General features: G+C 39.9%; 1 protein-coding gene across 1 annotated transcript; it reads left to right on the plus strand.

Moving 5' to 3' along the window:
- The first annotated feature begins 1,941 nt into the window (after positions 1-1,941).
- On the plus strand, positions 1,942-2,421 carry LOC138868571 (uncharacterized). Its single transcript, XM_070146129.1, has 2 exons — positions 1,942-2,076; positions 2,197-2,421. Exons 1-2 carry the CDS (start codon positions 1,942-1,944, stop codon positions 2,419-2,421), a joined length of 360 nt encoding a protein of 119 aa, XP_070002230.1.
- The last annotated feature ends 17,485 nt before the right edge of the window (positions 2,422-19,906 follow it).

Here is a 19,906-nt window from a genome sequence, read left to right on the forward strand (position 1 = left end):
AATACTACTATTATTAGTCTTTTTAGTAAGTTGGTAAATGCAAAATCCCATCTCAGTGGCTAGCCAGAATGATGGTAGAGTAAAGTCATGTCCTCGAGTGGGCCATGGGGCGGGTGGCAAGAATGTCGAGAGGGTAAGGGATCTAGTAGGCTGAGAGCGGGCTCCTGGAAAATAGGGACACTGATGAGTAAGTTTATAGAGTTAGGGAGAATTCTTCAAAAGAGGGATATTAATATAACATGTGTCTAGAAGACTAGATGGAAGGGTACGAGGGCTCGAGATGTTAACAGGTTTAAGCTATGGTATTCAGGAGGAGTTGCGGACAAGAATGGGGTAGGTATTTTAGTTGATGGGGATCTTAGGGAAATGGTGTTGGTGTTATGAGGGTGAATGATAGGGTAATTACTATTAAGCTAGTGGTTGGTGGAGTCACTTTTAACGTGATTAGCGCTTACGCACCTCAGGTGGGCCTGGGCGAGGAGGTCAAAAGGCGCTTGTGAGATGATTTGGATGAGGTTGTGCGTGGTATTCCACACTTCTAAAAGCTCGTCATAGGAGGTAATTTTAATGTCCATATTGGGGTGACTGTTAGGGGTTATGACGAGGTGCATGGCGGGTCCCATCTCAAAGTTAGGAATGAGGGCGGTACCTCATTATTGGATTTTGCTAAAGCTTTTGACTTGGTGTTAGCTAATTTGTGTTTCTAGAGGAGAGGGGAACACTTGTCACTTTCCGGAGTAAGGTAGCTAGGACTCAGATTTATTACCTTCTCCTTAGGAGGGGTGATAGAGACCTTTGCTGTGATTGCAAGGTTATTGTTTGTCGACGCAGCATAAGTTCTTGGTAATGGACTTGGAGGTCAAGAGAGTAAGAATGAAGAGAGCGGTATACGACCAGCCTAAGATTAAGTGGAGAGCTTTGACTATTGAAAATGCTGAGGAGTTAGGGAGAAGTTGTTGGCCATGGGGACCTGGAGGAGTAGTGGGGACGCGAGTAGTATGAGGACCATGATAGCAAAGTGCATTAGGGAAACTGCTAGAGAAGTTTTAGGGGTAACGAAGGGTTATTCAAGAGGCCACAAAAAGGAGTGGTGGTGGAATGAGGAGGTCCAAGAAAAAGTGAAAGCTAAAAAAGCGGCATATCTGAAGCTAATGGGGAGCACATATGAGGAGGAGGAGAGGGCATATAGGGAGTGTTATAAGAAGGCAAGGAATAAGCAAAATTAGCAGTTACGTCGGCTAAGACTACAAATTTTGAGCAATTATCTAAGGATATTGGGGGCAAAAGAGGCGACAAAAAGTTGTACAAGTTAGCCAAGATTAGGGAGAAGAAGGCTCGGGACCTGGACCAAGTACGGTGTATCAAAGATGAAGATGGTAAGGTTCTAGTGGAAGAGGCGTGTATCAGGTGTACATGAAAGAAGTACTTACATACACTCTTAAATGAGGAATAGGACAGGAACATCATGCTAGGTGAGTTGGAAAACTCAGAGAGTTAGAGGGATTTTGGGTTTTGTATACGTATTAGGAACAAGAAGGTTGATGAGGCAATGCGGAAGATGAGTAGGGGTAAGGCAACTAGGCCTGATGAGATCCTAGTGGAATTTTAGAAGGAAGTGGATCGGGCAGGTTTGTAGTGGAATACTGGTTTGTTTAATGTTATTTACAGGTCGAAGAAAATGCCCTAAGATTGGTAGTGGAGTTTGATGATCCCGTTGTATAAAAACAAAGGTGATATCCAGCACTGCAACAACTATAGGGTATCAAACTGTTGAGTCATAATATAAAAATTTGGGAAAGGGTGGTGGAGAGGAGGGTACGACATTGTGTTACTATTTTTGAGAACCAGTTCGTATTTATGCAGGGATGGTATACTACAAAAGCCATTCACCTTATAGGGAGATTGGTATAGCAGTATAGGGAGAGGAAGAAAGACTTGCATATGGTATTCATAGACCTAGAAAAGGCCTACGATAAAGTCACGAGAGAGGTCCTATGGAGATTTATTGAGGCTAAAGGTGTCCCAGTGGTATACATTAAGGTGATTAAGGACATGTACGAGGGAGGGAAGACTCAGGTGAGGACTGCAAGAGTCTCGGATCATTTTCCAGTTGAGATGAGGTTGCATCAGGGATCGACTCTTAACCCGTTTTTGTTTGCCTTAGCGTTAGAGGTGTTGACTTGACATATATAATAGGAGGTTCCATGGTGTGTGATATCCACTGATGACATAGTTCTAATTGACGAGACGCGAGACGGAGTTAACACTAGGTTGGAAGTTTGGAGACAAATGTTGGAGTCTAAGGGTTTCAAGTTGTGTAGGTCAAAAACTGAGTACTTGGAGTGCAAGTTCAATGATGGGATACATGAAGAAGGAGTGGAAGTGAAGATTGGTACTCAAGTCGTCCCCAAAAAGAGATAGTTTCAAGTATCTTGGGTCTATTATACAAGGCAACAAGGAGATTGACGAGGATGTTACTTATCGTATTGGAGTGGGGTGGATGAGATGGAGACTAGCTTCAGGGGTTTTGTGTGATAAGAATGTGCCATATGTACTTAAGGGAAAGTTCTACGGAGTGGTGATTAGACCGACTATGTTGTAAGGAGTTGAGTGCTGGACCGTCAAGAAGTTTCATGTCCAGAAGATGAAAGTAGCGGAAATGAGGATGTTGAGATGGATGTGTGGACATAATAGGAAGGACATGATTAGGAATGAAGTTATTAGGGACAAGGTAGGAGTGGCATCTGTGGAGGACAAGTTGCGGGAATCGAGACTGAGATGGTTCAGGCATGTGAAGAGGAGAGACATAGATGCTTCGATCAGGAGGTGTGAGAGATTGTCCATGGCGGGTCTGAGGAAGGGAAGGGGTAGGCCTAAGAAGTATTGGGGAAAGGTAGTTAGTCAGGACATGTCATTGCTCCAGCTCACCGAGGATATAACCCACGACGTCGAGGATTAGGGTTGCAGGTTACCAGATAGTAGTGTGTTCCTCCTAGGCTTATCAGTAGTACTCGGACTATTTTTTTATTATCTTATTCATGGTTCTTTATTATTACATGTTGTGTCATTCGAGCATGTTACCATAATGCATTATTGTTACTATTGTTTGTTACTTGTTGCTTTATCTCCATTGTTCCTTGAGTTGAGGGTCTATTGGAAATAACCTCTCTATCTCTATATGGTAGGGGTAAGGTCTATGTACACACTACCCTCCCCAGACCCCGTTTATGGGAAAATACTGAATTTATTATTGTTGTTTGATTTATTTATTTATTTTTGTAACTTTCTGATGTTTTATACTTCAATGCCACACAAGAGGGGAGGGGTGATTTGTGTGGTGTCCGATTTTTGCGTGCACAGATTATATAAGGACCTGGTTCTTCTATGTATTCCTTATACTACTATTGCACAAATAATAAATGTGGAACGTAAAGAACACAAGTATTTTTATATGGAAAACACCCGACTCAAAAGGTGAAAAAACCACGACATACTACTCAGTAGGATTTTCTCCAACACTCCACGAAATCACTGAGCCAAAATAATATTTACAAAAACTCTTTGTAAACCTAAGGATTACCTCTAATCACTTTGTGGTTGTCACGACCCAAATCGATGGGCCACGACGGGCATCCGGTACCTTACTCAACCGAGTACCAATATAACGTATCTTTTTGTATCATTCTATCATAGATAGCTGAGCCGGAGAGGCTATCGTGAAATAGGTAGAGTATAACATGTAATACCAATTTATACGTAAGACATACAGGCCTATAAGGCCAAAATAACCACTCGTACACTGAATATAGGCCGACAAGGCCATACAATATTTTACATATATGACATCTGTCTACAAGCCTCTAAGAATACATAATTTTCATAAAGGTCGGGACAAAGTCCCGCCATACCAAACTATACACATCTAAATCATACTAACCAAACAAGCAACACCGAAGCAAATGGAGTGCACCAACATCTTCCGCTGAGCTGATAGCCTACTTAGAGGGCTCTCGAACTGTCTATCGGGACCCTGCGAGCATGAAACACTACGTCCCCAGGCAAAAGGGACGTCAGTACGAATAATATACTGAGTATGTAAGGCACATAAATAAGTACATAACAGACATGGAAGAAATATAGAGTAAATGACTCAACCTGTAAGTCTGGATAACTCTGTAAATCATGAATTACTTATAATGTCATGATATGTGTATAAATGTCATGTCGTGCATAGGTACATGTGTTCATAACATTATCAAGCCTCTAAGGGCATACCATCATATCATCTTGGCCACTGTGGGAAAATCATCAACATATACCAACTGATCAGGTGGTGGTGCGTATATAACACGGTAACCTTTTCCCATATCCCATATACATATAATATACATATATATATATGTGTATATAACACCATGTGGTCATGGGTCAATGTACATGTATAAATGCATGAAATGCATAAGAAATACGTTAATAAGATTTTCTCGGTATGCCATAAAAATCACTATGCCTTTCGGATAAAATTTTATCATATACGTATTTTTCTGAGACCCATGAATAGAAGATATAATAATAGTTCACATGGGGAATCAAGAATATAGACACCCCTAGTATTTTTATAAATAGAGTCATTTATGGAAATTGTGCACTTGCTCGTTTCGTTTGTGAGGTATAGATCATGCCAAAAAAATAAGGGATAGCCTTAACATACTCGAACCAATTCTCTTTTGCGAAAACACGCAACGACGGATCGAAGTAGGAAAAGAAATCCGTATGATATTCCTTAATTACATGGTTAATCTTCCAAAAAAATCATAATTAACCAAATATCCACATAATTGAGAATTATCTCAAATTACTTAAAATACTACTCACTTTTAATACACCGTATACACATTACTATCATGGTCATGGGGTACCTTGTATTGTACTAGTTCATAAATACCGGGTATTTTAGCTCGGGCCGTATTTTATCCCAAAATGCCATACTTCGACGAAATTCTTTTTCTTCGATTTGCTTACCTTCTCACCTTCACGAATTTACTCATTACCTGTTTGAAATATCATAAAATGCTTATAATCTTAAAATAATCTCATTTTCCAAACTTACGTCGATTAACTTACGATAAAACTTTAATGTACGAAAAATGCGGGATGTAATATTTCATTTCCGAGCTTTCACCAATTTGCTTATGACATACTTTTACGTACGAAAACATGGGTTGTAACATCATTCCCCCCTTTGGAATATTCGTCCTCGAATGTTGACTGATGCACTTATCATTCTCATAACCCATAGCTCTTGCGAATACTTTAATACTCTTCTTGCCAAGCTAGGCAACTGTTCCGTGAATGAATCCCAAAGGCCAGGGCATTTCCCCCTTTAAGACTCTTTTTCACATCACGACGTGTAGTTGGAATCCTTCTAATCTCGTAATTGTTGCTACCTTCTATCATACAGTCTTTACATTTCTAACTTTGTATGTGCGCCTATGGGACTCTTTTCTTCTCTTTCCTCCAGCTTTTAGTCAATCTTTAGGCTTCACTTTGTGAACATATATAAAATTATGTCAAGTTGTCCCTCTAGGCGTCAATAACTTTACTACATCTAAGTAGGTCATATTATACCATAATTCTTACCTCGATTTATTGTTGCCGAGGTCTGTTGCCAAATTTCAGCTTACTCTTATTGCTTACCCTATATGTATAAATCTAAGTCCTTTAACGCTTCCTTATTACTATTCATCTTAAGATTGACGACCTAATCTCAGCTCATACTTTGTGACTTTTATCCATTCATTATGATTTGCCGCAATATTGACTTACAATATACCATTGCTACCTTGAAACTTCTTACGTAAAACCTTGCCACTAGGGCTTACATTGCATCGAGGAATATTTGAAGTGATTTCCATAATTGTATTTCATAGTATCTCGATGTGATTCACCTTATGGGGCTATTCTGATCCCGTACCGTCCGCGAAATCGTTTCTCCTTCTCCCCCCTTTTTGATCAAATCATTATTCAATCGAAGTTCCAAACATTATCTTTTAGCTGTTACAATTACACCTTTATTTCACTACCATGGCAGCATTCCATCTCTTCTAAATGATGCTAGTCTTAGACTCCACTGAGTTCATTTGGCTATATCAAGCCTTCTATAACTTAGAGAATCCATCAGCTCTCTTGTTTTCATAGGATTAACCCCGAGAACTTATTCATTCTTGTCCCCTTCTCACTCACCCTTTCTTGTTCTTACTCTTGTCTTTCTAAAACCTTGTCGCTTTATCATAGATATAATTCATGTCCATAAGTTGAAACTCTATTATAATACTTGCACCTGTGGTGCCTATACAATTTGGTGGAGCTCCATACTAATTCTTATGAGGCTAGTATTTTTCTAACTGGCTGTATCGTAGAACCGTTATAGAATATGGTTGTTGTACTATCCTTTTGGTACCCCTGATATTAAGGCTGGTCCTACAATGTTATCGATCACGATTTCTATAATTTTCTAGGTCTAATAATCAGACTCTTGATTTACTTAGTTGATGTAACTCTTTATTGACTCTTGATTTACTTAGTTGATGTAACTCTTTATTTTCTTCTTCCTTCAGATCAGTCTTTAGGCTTAAGCTATTTTCCAATCTGCGGCTCATGGTATTAGTTAATACTTTAGCCTTTCATAGACGCTCTGGAATATCCATGATGCAATCCTCTAACAACCAAATCCTTTGTCTATGACTTGGGCTCAATTTTTTCTTTAACTTATACCGGAGTCTTCTATGGTTGTATATGCTGCATGTATAAAACTCCAAACTCTTAAGTGCATCCATAACGTAACTAACTCTGGACCATTGATTGAATAATTTCTTTTGTTCCTTCTTAGCTTTCCTTAAACGTAAGCTTTTACTTTTCTTGGTCTTTCTTCCCCCTTTCATGTGCATACTTAGCTTATCTTAGTGCCCACGCATATTGGAATCCCATACCACTCATTTGATCTTGGATATCACTTCTGATTTTACTTCCCGTTCATTAGCCATGGTAGGTGCCATTTTCCTATGGAGTGCATGCAATATTGTTGTGAGATTGTTGTTATTAGACCATTCCTTCCTTAGGTCATTGAGCTTGGGTTGAAGCCTTCTTCCTTACTTTCTCAGCTAGTCTTTCATTATAGTATTTAGAGAGTACCCTCTGACTATTGTAAAGTTGCGATCTTATTACATCGTATACTCAATAAAAATTTTGACGTCATTCCTCGCCTACAATTATCCGTAGTTACTTACCTCCACGCTCTTGTGCTTGTAGGGTTGCTTTTGAGATGATATTTTGACTGTCTTCTGATAATGCCCAACTATGCCTTATAAAAAGGACAAGCGGTCGTTGCAAATATAATCCAAGTATTTAGCTCAGAGTCGAATCCCACAGGGAATTAACCTACCAATTACTTTCGTCAGACTTACTGAATTCTTCGTAATCAACTTCCCAGATATTTTGAATAACAATTAATGATGTTTTTACTAACTATAACTGAATGACGTTAAGTAAACTAAATACTAACTATGATTGAGTTGTAAACAAATAAGAGAAGGATCTAAGGTTGTGATTTCCCTATTGATGGAATCCCTTCCTATTATATTTTGCATAGAATTGCCTAATCGTCTCTATCAATCATGAGCACTCTTACTACCATAAATCTCTCCCGAGTAATTACGACAATTTACTAGACGCACTCTCCCGAGTTACGCTAGCTAGCTTTTATTACAGCTCACTTTAGATCGCACCCAAGGTTTCGTTATCCCTAATCCCACATTTAAACCCTCGGTTATTGATTCCTCATGTACTTTGGGAGTGGTGTTGTTCAACAATGACCTAAATATGCACTCTCTCCCAAGTAATACATACTAAATAGGCACAGCTAATTGAGGATCCTATCAATTAACTACAACAAGAACGTAGTTGAACAAATAGAGATTAAACTAGGAAAACTATATTAACATAACACGAAGTTCATCCTTCAATAGGTTCCATCAAAACCCTAGACTAAATAATGAGCTACTCATAACTGCGTTCATAATAACAACAACAAAACTCATCATGAATGATAAATACAAAAGGAAGAAAGGTATAACTCGATGTCGAATTATCCTCCTTGCCTCTTGCCTCTTCTTGACTTCAACTAAACTGTAAAAACCTTGTTAATATCATTTTGGGCGAGCTGGACCTCATATAGGTTAAGTGGAAATACCCTCAGACTTCCAAGTTTACCCCTGAACTTATGTGCTCCGGACTGGACTAGCGCGGGCACGCTCGAACCGGACTAATGGCCGTGCATATTGCCTAGTGTTCTGCCTCTATTTTTTGGACTAACGTGGTCACGCTAATGGTCGCGCTAAGAGGGTTCAACCTTTTATCTCTTCTTTTCTTTCTTCTTTCACATGTCCTCAGCTCCGAGGGGCTTCCCTTGCTTCAATTTAACTCCAAACACTGTCCTAAGTCTCCATAAGCACAGCTTGCTCTTGCAAAACATGAAATTCACAATTAGAGCCAATTTATCATCATTTAACCATCCTAGACAGTGAAGCATAGTCAAGTTGGGGCATAAATAGTCGCCAAACTACATAAATCTAGCCTATTATCAACACCCCACACTTAAATCATTGCTAGTCCTCGAGCAATTCACCACACTCTATGAAGGTTCCTTCACTAAGCTATTCCCCTAACGTATCACACCAAGAACAAATCACCAAAGTTACATCTAGTAGTGTAACATCTTTGCCTCAAGAGTCGATTCTCACGTGTCGTACAATATTCATACTTACTCAAATTACTCTATACAGAGGTCAAGACTTACCTTTCCTTCATGAATCACATGCCCTCACATCACACAAGAGAGTAGTTCCAAAAATAATATTATTAAGAGCAATTACGAACTTAGATAGACAAAATCCGCTTACTCTCCGAAAGAAAATTCATATGCCATACAGATGCACTATAGGCTTTCCCGTAGTGTACTACTCTACTAATCGAGCCCATTCAGTCTAAGATCAATTAGGACTTTATTTGGTTGTAATGTAGGCTAGGGTACGAATATGATATATTTGGATATAGTGACTAACCTCCCTAAGCACTTTTAATACAATCACATTCGCATTCAAAACCATACTTATGTCAGACCAGACATTTCACCACACTTCTATTTATAATACCCCAAACTCCAATAGGTGTAATTGTATCAAGTCACCACTTATTAAGTACTACATTTACTCATTCTCTTTTTTTTCTCTTTTTTTAAGTGGTGCTTATTCTTTTACTTTTTCAAAATACTGCACCTTTTTTCTCTATTTCATCAGTTCCACTCAAAAACCAAACCATCACCCCACACTTTAACTTTTGCATATTTCATAACCATTCAAGTGCTCATGGGAGGTAAAAGGGTTCAAACAGATGGACCGTTCAAATAATTGGGTAAGGTTTGTAATGTGGTTCCCAAAGAAACAGGCTTATAGGCTCAACGGGGTTAACTACGATGTATCGCATTTAGGTGGGTCTACTTTATATATCTGGCTTAACAAAGAAATGCCTATATCACTTCTAAGACAGAATAAAGCTACTATTTCACTTTGCAAACACACGGGGCAAGTTCTAGGCATCAAATGTAGAGCATAGAATACAATACAACTCACACACACATGGCACATGACTCACTCCAAATTAGCTTATCAAGACACTCTCGTTTGAGTACTCAAGTCAGTTACAAACATTCAATTTAAGGCACTCTAACAAAAATCAACTACTAAGACTAAGCGTCATACTCTAGTGTCTACTGTGTTCAGGCGTATCAACGCCAAGGGCTTCTCTTTCTATTTCAGCTCATAGCCCATCAGTACTAACTAAAAACTAGAAACAAAATAAACAAAAACTAACTACACCCGGTTCAAGCAAAACCCTTGGAAAAGAACCGTGACCCAAAGAAAAACCAAGGGGGAGTTACTATACTACCTAAAACAAAACAAAAATCTTTTTGGTATTTTCTTTAGACTTACTTCCCTCAAGAAAACTATCTAGAAGATCCGTCATCAGGAAGAGTCCAACATATTTCTATTTTTTTTCTCTCCAGATTTTCATGTCGACTTAGACCCTCAAGAACCCTATCGAAAGAGATCCGTCGTCGGGACAAGTCAACTTACCTAATTTAACTATTACTCAAAACAACAAAAACAATCAAGACAAACAAAGAAAACACAAAACAGTCAAGTTGTTACATATATACACATACATTAAAGTATCCCCCACCCCACACTTAAAAGGAAGACATGTCCTCATGACATACAAAATAAAGAACAATGAGGTAAAGGAACTTTCCTGATTAATCACTCTTGATTGGAGACCGTCTCCGAGTTCAAATTGCATGCACGACCCAGAGCTCGCAGCCAGCCCAATATTTTTTTCTCCGATTTCACCTGTTGGGCAACCACCGCATCAACCTGTGTATCTAAGTCAGCAACTGAGGTACGCAATCCTGCCACATCCCACTCTAAAGCGATGAACCAGGTAACCCGAGCAGGACTAGATGGTCCTGTGATAACTAGGGATTTTGACGCATTTTATACTCCTTCTTGCTTATGCTTTGATTATAAATTCATACAAAATAGTCCCAAAAGGCTCATAAGTTGTGCTTGATTGCAGGTTTAATCAACAAGTGACAAGATGTCAAAGATCAGCTCAAAAAGAGTGAAACCTGCACAAGTACCAAAGACAAGACAAACTCAGGAAAAACAGGCCTAGTGCGGCCGCACTACACTTTGTGCGGTCCGCACTAGGAAGATTCAGAGAGATGGTATTCCAGGTATTAAGGCAGTGCGATTGCAGGAGGTTTTGTGCGGTCCTCACTGAAGGCAATGCGGCAGCACTACCATTCTGTGCGGTCCGCAGAGCCAAGGTTCAGAGAGGGTGAAGTTGGAGCTTTCAAGCCTGTGCGGTCCGCTGTCTATTTTGTGCGGACCGCACTAGAAGCATCCGCGGCCGCAGTCCATTCTGTGCGGTCCGTGGAGCCTGAGTTCAGAGAGTCAAGTTTTCAAGTTCAAGAGCCTTGTGCGGTCCGCACTAACCCCGCAGGGGCAATTTTGTCCAGATTTTCCAGCTTAGTATAAATAGATCCTTTTTCCATTTTTAGGGTATTAGACATTTTAGAACAGTAGCTGCGCTCGTGCGAACATCTTTTGTAGCCATTTTGGGCATTTTTACTTACTTTTTATCATTAAATCTTTGTATTTAGTTTAGCAATTAATTAATATGTGTTCATCTTCATCTATATCTCTATTTTTCTCTTCAAGCATGAGTAGCTAGATCCATCAACTAGGGTTGTGGCTCAACCCTAGTATGGGTAATTGATGGGTGTTGTGATTTAGGTCTAGATTGACTATGGGTGTTTGTTATTTGGGTCAATTTCATGGTTTAATTTATGAATTAGTGGTTGTAAACACTAGTTTGTGCTAAGTTGACTTGGGCTCTTCTTGAGAAAGAGAGTCTAAGTCTCTGAAATTGACTCAACAAGGAATTGGGATGGACTCAAGAGATTTGATAGTCCCAATTAAAGGGTTAAACCTCGAGAGAGTAATACCTGACTTGAACCCTAGTTTCTTGGGCAAATATGCATACCCAATTGGTTTTGAGAACGTCTATTGCGCAAAATCACTCTTTCTACCGAAAGGTGTAGAATGGGTAGTATAAAGCAACGATTATAATATATTCCCCAATCATGTCAATCATACCTTAGATGCAATTACCCATCAATTGACCACCTAGGCGGAAGTCACTACCCTAGTGCCTTTTAAACCATTAGATACAACTTGTAGCATTTAACTCTTAGCTTAACCTAGTTACAACTGTAATTTGTAGTTTTATAATAGTAGAGTATAAAGAAAACTCAAAAATGAATAGAAGTGCAATTTGGATCAATCACGCAATCCTAAGCTAAATAGACACCCAATTCCATTCCTAGCTCTCTGTGGAAATCGATCCCGACCCACAAATCGGGTAAAAGCTATTGCGACCCTCTCTCGCTACTTATTAGTGGTGCGGAGTTGGAAGAGATCATCCTGCAGCCTCCGCAATCTGCTCATGGGCCGGTGCTCGGCCCTTACTTCCTCCTGTTCATCCTCCCCTTCCTCAGAGTCATCGGATTCAGCACTATCATCACCACCAGCTACCACAGGCTCCTTTCCAGTAGTTATCTTATCAGCTCGGAACTTGGAGTCTTTTGGCACTATCCCATCCACATTCAAATTTTACGGCACCCGAGCGGCCCAGAAAAGTCTAGTGACTAAGGAAGGGAAGAATAACCCATACCTCTTCACCGGACAACGGGTGAACATCTCCTCATGAATCATCTTGGCCACGTCAAAGTTGAGACCACTCATAAAGCACCAAATTAGATCCGCTCGAGGAGCATTCACCTCCGTGGTGTTGGAAGACGGGATCAGGCGATTGTTGATGACATACAACCAGCACTTTCCTTCAAAGGTGAGTTCCACAGAGTGAAACTTCTTCCTATACTTCATCCATACAATTTCCTTGCCGGGTACACAAATGGTGGCAAAGAACCTCTCCCACTAGGTGTATTTTCTCCCATACAGTTCATAATAGTGTTCATACTCATCCATAGGAGGGGGAGCTGGTATATCCTCCGAATAGCCTCAATAGAGGCATCCACGGCCTTCCTACGCACTGTTACGACGCCATTCACATATTCCTTGACATTGGTGTAGAATTCACGGACAACTATCACATTCCTTTCGTCCGGCTCTTCAAAGAAGATTTGTAGCCCCTGCCTTACCAGCTCATTATACAAGTTAGGGCAGCCCAGCTGGAGCGACCCTATATTTATGACCCTCTCCGGTATTGGTTTCTTAGGGGCCTTATTAGCAAAGTGGTCCTGAACCTTGGCAGAGATGAACCTACTACTATCAAAAGGACGAGCAGGAGCTGACCCGAGCGCCCTGGAAAATCCAGCTTGACCGCTGGAAGAAGCAACTGTGGTGCTGCGTTTCCTGGATGGTGCCATAGTCCCTGGAAGAGGAATAGCATTAGCACAGCCCAAAACAAATGTTACTCAACTACGGTTACTCAAACGTTACTCGCACAATTGGTCACAATTACCATTTATACTCACTGTGTCATTTAAACAAATACCTTGTGGGCATTATATACTGGAACTCCCAAATAAACATGGTGTAACCAATTATCGCCACAAGTTCCCCTAAATCACCCACTAAGTTAAGATATACAACTCCACCAACAACAGCACCCATAAGCACCTCACACACACTACAAATTACTTCTAAGAAAGAGAAAAAAAAAGCTACTACATAATTAGGAAATTAAAACAAAAAACTACAAATAAATGGCAAAAAGAAACCTTACCTGTAGTGAGAGAAGATGGTAAGAAGTGAAGAAGAGTAGGGGAGGGCGTGGCTTGAACCTTGGGCAATTTGGGTTGGGATTAGTTGGGAATGGAGAAATTGGAAATTTGGAGAAGAAGGGAATTAGGGGTGGTTTTTTTTTTATTATGCGGTGAGAAATTGGAGTGAAGAATAGGGGAATAGTGAGGGTGGGGTGGGAAATAAACAACTAAAACAATTTAATATACAAATTAAAAAAAATAAAAAAAATGTTAAGTTAAATAAAGTGTCAGCCGGACGGGACTAGCGCGATCGTAGCACGGTTCGAGCGCGGTCGTGCTAGTTGAGGCAGAATGTTTGCCCATATGCGTGGCCACTAGTGCGGGCGCGCTTCAAGCGCGGTCACTAGCGTGGATGCGCTACTAGCGCGTCCTGTAGCGCGTGCACTCTTGGGCTCAAAATTTTTCCCTTTTTTACCTGTTCCTTCCGCGTTTGATGGATTTATCACCTGCCCAAGCTTACTTACATTGGTTAGTACTTACTAAAATCAAAATCAATCAAATACTAACTATACAAAAGTCACTACGCATTGGGTTGCCTCCCAACCATCACCTTAGTTAATGTCATGGCACGATAGTTACAACAAATCAATGGGTTGCCTCCCATGCAACGCCTGATTTAACGTCGCAGCGCGACGCAGATGAGCGCATTTAAGGTTCGCTCGACCTCTGAGGTTAGTTAGATGGATCATTGACACTTCCTTGGGTTCATCCATGCCCACATATGGTTTAAATCCTTGCCCATTTACTCTAAATGCATGGGAGTCTTTCTCTGAGGCAATCTCTATGGCACCTGAAGGGAATACTTCGACCATTCAAAATGGTCCAGACCATCGTGACTTGAGTAGTTGCGTTTACCCGGAAATAGCCTTAATCTTGAGTTATAAAGTAACACCATATCTCCGGGATTGAAATTTCGCTCAACCATGTTCTTGTCGTGTAACCTCTTTATTCTCTCCTCGTACAACCTCGTGCTCTCGAAAGCAAGAAATCGGAACTCGTCTAGCTCATGCAATTCTGCGACTCTATTTGTTCCCGCAGCCTCAATGTCCAAATTTAGCTATTTCATTGCCCACCAAGCTCTATGTTCTAGTTCCACTAGCAAGTGATAGGCCTTCCCGAACACCAACTTGTATGGTAACATACCAATTGGTGTTTTGAAAGCAGTTCTGTAAGCCCAGAGTGCATCATCTAGCTTTTTTGCCCAATCAGTTCTTGTGGCATTCACAGTCTTGGTCAGCACACTCTTTATCTCTCTATTCGACACTTCGACCTATCCACTGGTCTGAGGATGATATGGTGTTGCCACCTTGTGGCGCACATCGTACTTTGCTAGCAATTTCTCGAAGGCTCGATTGCAGAAATGAGTGCCTCCATCACTGATAATAGCTCTCGGGGTCCCGAAACGGGTGAATATATTCTTCTTCAAAAACCCCACCACATCTCTTGCATCATTGGTGGGGAGTGCTGCAGCTTCCACCCATTTGGACACGTAATCCATAGCAACAAGTATGTACTTATTACCAAAGGAGCTGACGAAGGGGCCCATGAAGTCTATCTCCCATACATCGAATACTTCAACCTCTTGAATTAGGTTCATGGGCATCTCATGACGACAGAAAATGTTCCCGATTTGCTGACATTCATTACAGCCCTTCACCCATTGATATGCATCCTTAAACACTGTTGGCCAGTAAAACCCGACTTCTAGCACTTTTGTTGCCGTCCTGACTCCTCCAAATGTCTATCATATGTCGATGCATGACATGCCTGCAAAATAGAAGATTGTTCTATCTCGGGGACACACCTCCGGATCATATTGTCAACATATATTCTAAACATATAAAGTTCATCCTAGTAATACATGCGGCAGTCATGATAAAACTTTTTCTTTTGCACAGAGGGAAGGTCATAGGGAACTATACCGCTTGTCAGGTAATCTGTAAAGTCTGCGTACTATGGAACTTCCTCAAGGCTTGTGACGAGTAGCTGCTCGTCTGGAAAGGTTTCCAGAATATCCTCACCTCAACTGAGTTTTTAGCTCCTTCAAGTCGTGATAGATGTTCAGCGACTTGGTTTTCTGTGCCCTTACGGTCACGAATCTCCAGGTCTAACTCTTGCAGTAAAAGCACCTAATGAATCAGGCGCGGTTTGGACTCCTTCTTCTCAATCAAGTACTTGAGAGCAGCATGATCAGTATATACAATTACCTTAGAGCCAATCAGGTATGATCTGAACTTGTCGAATGCGAATACCACAGCCAGCATCTCCTTTTCAGTCACAGTGTAGTTCAGTTGGGATCCACTCAACGTTCTACTGGCATAGTAAATTAGGTACATTAGCTTGTCTTTCCACTATCCCAGCACTTCCCCCATTGCATAGTCACTGGCATCACACATGAGTTCAAATGGTTGCTCCTAGTCGGGGGAAACAATGATGGGTGGTGTGACTAGCCTCTTTTTCAACTCCTCGAATGCTACCCTGCAATTATCAGAAAACATGAAAGGGTGATCTTTTTCTAACAACTTACAGAGAGAGTTGGAAATTTTTTAGAAGTCTTTTATGAATCGCCGGTAGAAACCGGCATGCCCGAGGAAGCTCCTGATTGCCTTGACTGATGTGGGGCGTGGCAGTTTTGCTATCACATCGATTTTAGCACGATCCACCTCGATTACCTTGCTTGATACCCGGTGTCCCAACACTATGCCCTCTTGTACCATGAAATGACACTTTTCTCAATTAAGTACCAGGTTAGTCTCCATACATCTTTTCAACACTTGGGTCAGATTTGTAAGGAAATCATCGAATGAGTTTCACACCACTGAGAAATCATCCATGAACACCTCCATTATGTCTTCGACCATGTCAGTGAATATGGTCATCATGCACCTTTGGAATGTGGTGGGTGCATTGTGTAGACATGAGACTTTTAACCCTCCCCAAGATTTTTCATATTTTAGCACGTAATTATTTAATTTAGGCTTAATATAGTTATTTCTACTCATTTTTACTCTTTTACTTTTATTTTATTACAAGAAAACGAAAATTACAAAAAATAGGTTCGTTAATGTTTTGTAGTCATTTTTAATCTTGAAAAAATACCAAAAAAAATAGTTTTGTTTTAACATTCAGTCTTATTTTAATAATTATTTTTACTTAAGTATGGCTAATTAATATTTTTGATAATATTTCTATGTGGATAAATTTTTAGTTAATTAAGCTAATTTTAAGCATAGCTAATACAATTAGGCCCTTAACTTAGCTAATTTCCTATTGTATGTCTAAGTTAATTAGTTCATCCACTTTCTTGTGTTTTGATTGCATATTAAAGGTTCCGGGTTTCTTATCTTGGGAATTTTGGGTCAGTTCTTAATTTGGGGATCCCTGATTGTCTTTAATTGGTTTTGAAAATCCAAAAGCCCAAGTGGTGTCGTGTTTGGGTTTGGAGACCCATGACCCATTTGAGGTTCAGGGGTAATTTCAGTGGTTGTGGGGGTAGTTTAGGAAATTTACTTGGGGAATCTTTAGTGTAACAGATTGAGAAGCTTCGAGGAAGTGGGATTGGGGGCTATTTTTGAAATTCTGATAATTAACTAGGGGTATGGGAGCTAAAACAAAAATTGAAAAAGGGGAAAAATGCAAAGACTGAGGTCTGTTGTTGCCCTACTCTCTTGCCTATAAAGGCACATTTCCTTGTCATTCAAGGTAGACTTTGAAGGGAAAAAATCCAGAAAAAACAAAAAACAATGGCTGAAAATTTTAGTAAAGCACTGTTCCATTGATTTTTGTGATTTTTGAAGTTTTCCAATCCTGAAACAATTTCTGGTGTATCTGGACTAAAATGGCTTGAGTTTTGGGTCTGTGGAAGTTTGGTTTGAACTATTTGGTTCGAATACTGTTTCACTGTTGAGATCAAAACTAAGTTTTGCTGCTATAGATTGTTGATCCTTCACTTCATTTGTTTCCTTTTTTCATTTTCAGGTACACATTTCTACATTCCACCTAATGTAAAGCTGGTTTTGGAACTGAAAATGAAAATCTAGATCTTTGAGCAATAGTCACAATAGTTGTGTTCATAGTTTAGCTCACTTGTTTGCTTGTTTTTTTTTCATTTAGAGAGTTTTGCTTACTGTCTTTCAACCTCTGAATATGTAATTAGTGACTGAGATTCTGAATATTGTATGCTATCTGGTAATTGGGATTGGTGTCCATTTAGTCTAGCCTCCTAAATGTAGTCATTTGTGTTACTCATTTTGTTTTAAGGTCTGGATTTGAACCTGTTAAAACATGGCTGATTCAGGATGTTTTTGGACTCTTAAATGTGTATTAGGTAAGGTTTTTAAGTCTGCTGTAGTATGGATCTTGTATGCAAGTTGGATTGAGGGTTCAATACTATAGCTTCTGATTTTGATTTGTGTAATAAATCTCAATGTTAGTGCATGTCTGCTTTCTTATAACAGAGATCTAGACTTGTTTCTTTGTTTTTCTTTAGATCTAGTTTAAATTGGTTTCAGGTTTAGCTTAGTTTTTTTCAGAATCTGAGTCTTGTATCACAGTCTTTTGTCACATTGTCTTTTAGAATTCGAGTGAGGCATTAGTGTTCTTGAAAAACTATGATTCAAACAATGAATTTATGGTTTTGACAAGTTACCAACTTGCTATAATATGTTGATGACTTATCTTATTTGAAATCAAGACCTGGATTCTTATTCTTGTCCAGTGTTTAGTTTTTTTAGAAAATAATGATCATTTGGGGTATTGCTGCAAGCCATTTTTTATCCGTTGTTATGTGCACTTGAAGACTCGATTTAGAGTCTTGCATTCATTGATGTCAGGCTTACAAGGATCTGGGCTCTCCTGGTCCAATGTTTATGTTTTCAAGTAAAGAGGCCATATGAGTCTTAGGTAGACTCAGGCCCAAGTCACGTTAGAAATTTGGAGATTCAGTTTAGTTGCTGCATTTTAATTAATCAATGGTTCAGAAAATGAAAATGTTAGTTTAATTATGAGGCCCATGTAGTTTTAGCCGATGGATATCTAATGGCTTGCCTCCGATTGTTGGCTTGTGAACGTTGGGCCTTAATCCAAGCCCAAGCAGTTACTTTAAAAAATCCGCCCTTTTGTTTTAAAAGGTATTTCTATTTAGTTGGACCGTAATAGAATCTCTGCCCCATTAACGTTTGGATGATTAGTCGGTCCTTTAAATTAATCGAGGTGCGCCATAAGTAAATGAGATCAATTAGTTCATGGCCTTCACGAGTTAGCTTAGAAACCTTTTGGTTAGAACAAATCGAGGGATGTCGTGCCAAACAAAATGACAATCGTATGGCCCTCGCTTAATTAACCTTGTTTTAATCCTTAGAACTCGATGCGTGCCATTTAGCAAATTTTCCATGGCCCTCACAAAGTTAAAAACGCGTAGTCGCTTTAGGCGCGTTATTTTAATAATTAACTTCCTTAAACTTGGGTGTGCATTTCATGTCACCCAAATCCAAATCTTAACAACGTTAAATAAAATATGTCTCGGACTGCGGGTGCATTTCATGTGGCGCAGACCAAAGATGTGGTTTAAATAACGTTGAAATCTTCCTTAGAATAATTAAAAGCGGTTTTAAAGCAAAAATGCACATAGGCTTTAAAAGTGTTTTAAATCAGATAAATAGGCCAATAATAACAGTTGAGGGGCCGTGCTAGAACCACGGAACTCGAAAATACTTAACACCTTCTCCCGGGTTAACAGAATTCCTTACCCGGATTTCTGTGTTCGCGGACTGTAATACAGAGTCAATCTTTTCCTCGATTCAGGATTTGAACCGGTGACTTGGGACACCATAATTATCCCAAGTGGCAACTCTACATTTTTAATAAAAATGATCCCATTTCGATTGTCACATTAAGTTGGAAAAAACTCCCTCATATAACCCTTTACGGGGGTGTAGGAAAAAGGAGGTGTGACAGCTCTGGCGACTCTGCTGGGGATTGAACCCAGAATCTCTGGTTCATGGTTCAAAATTCGAGCTTAGATAAATTGTTATAGTTGACTTTATTTATTATCTGATTTTGTTACATGTTTGGGCCTAATGTGCTAAGTGCTACTTTTACCGCTTTGATATTCTGTGAACTGTATATAAACTGCTACGAAACCCTTCTTCTTTCTGAGTCTTCTAAATCATGGAGAAGGGTGCACTTCGTGTGACTGCTCTTCTGTCTAGAGTCTTATCCGATTTTAGAACGAGGTTCGGACAAGTTGCAAAGCCGGTGAAGCTTCTATATTCCCGGTATGCTGCCCCCCCTCGGCTCGAGTTGTCCACTCGGGTAAGCCAGGTCTAGAACAATAAACTCAGGTTTTAAACCTAGTATAACAAAGCCTCATGCCGGATCCCTAGTAGGAATGCTTATCTTCATCATGTGCATTTGACTTTGGAGACTCAACACAATGGTTGG

This window comes from Nicotiana sylvestris, chromosome 5 (genome assembly GCF_000393655.2).
Source record: "Nicotiana sylvestris chromosome 5, ASM39365v2, whole genome shotgun sequence".
NCBI lineage: Eukaryota > Viridiplantae > Streptophyta > Magnoliopsida > Solanales > Solanaceae > Nicotiana > Nicotiana sylvestris.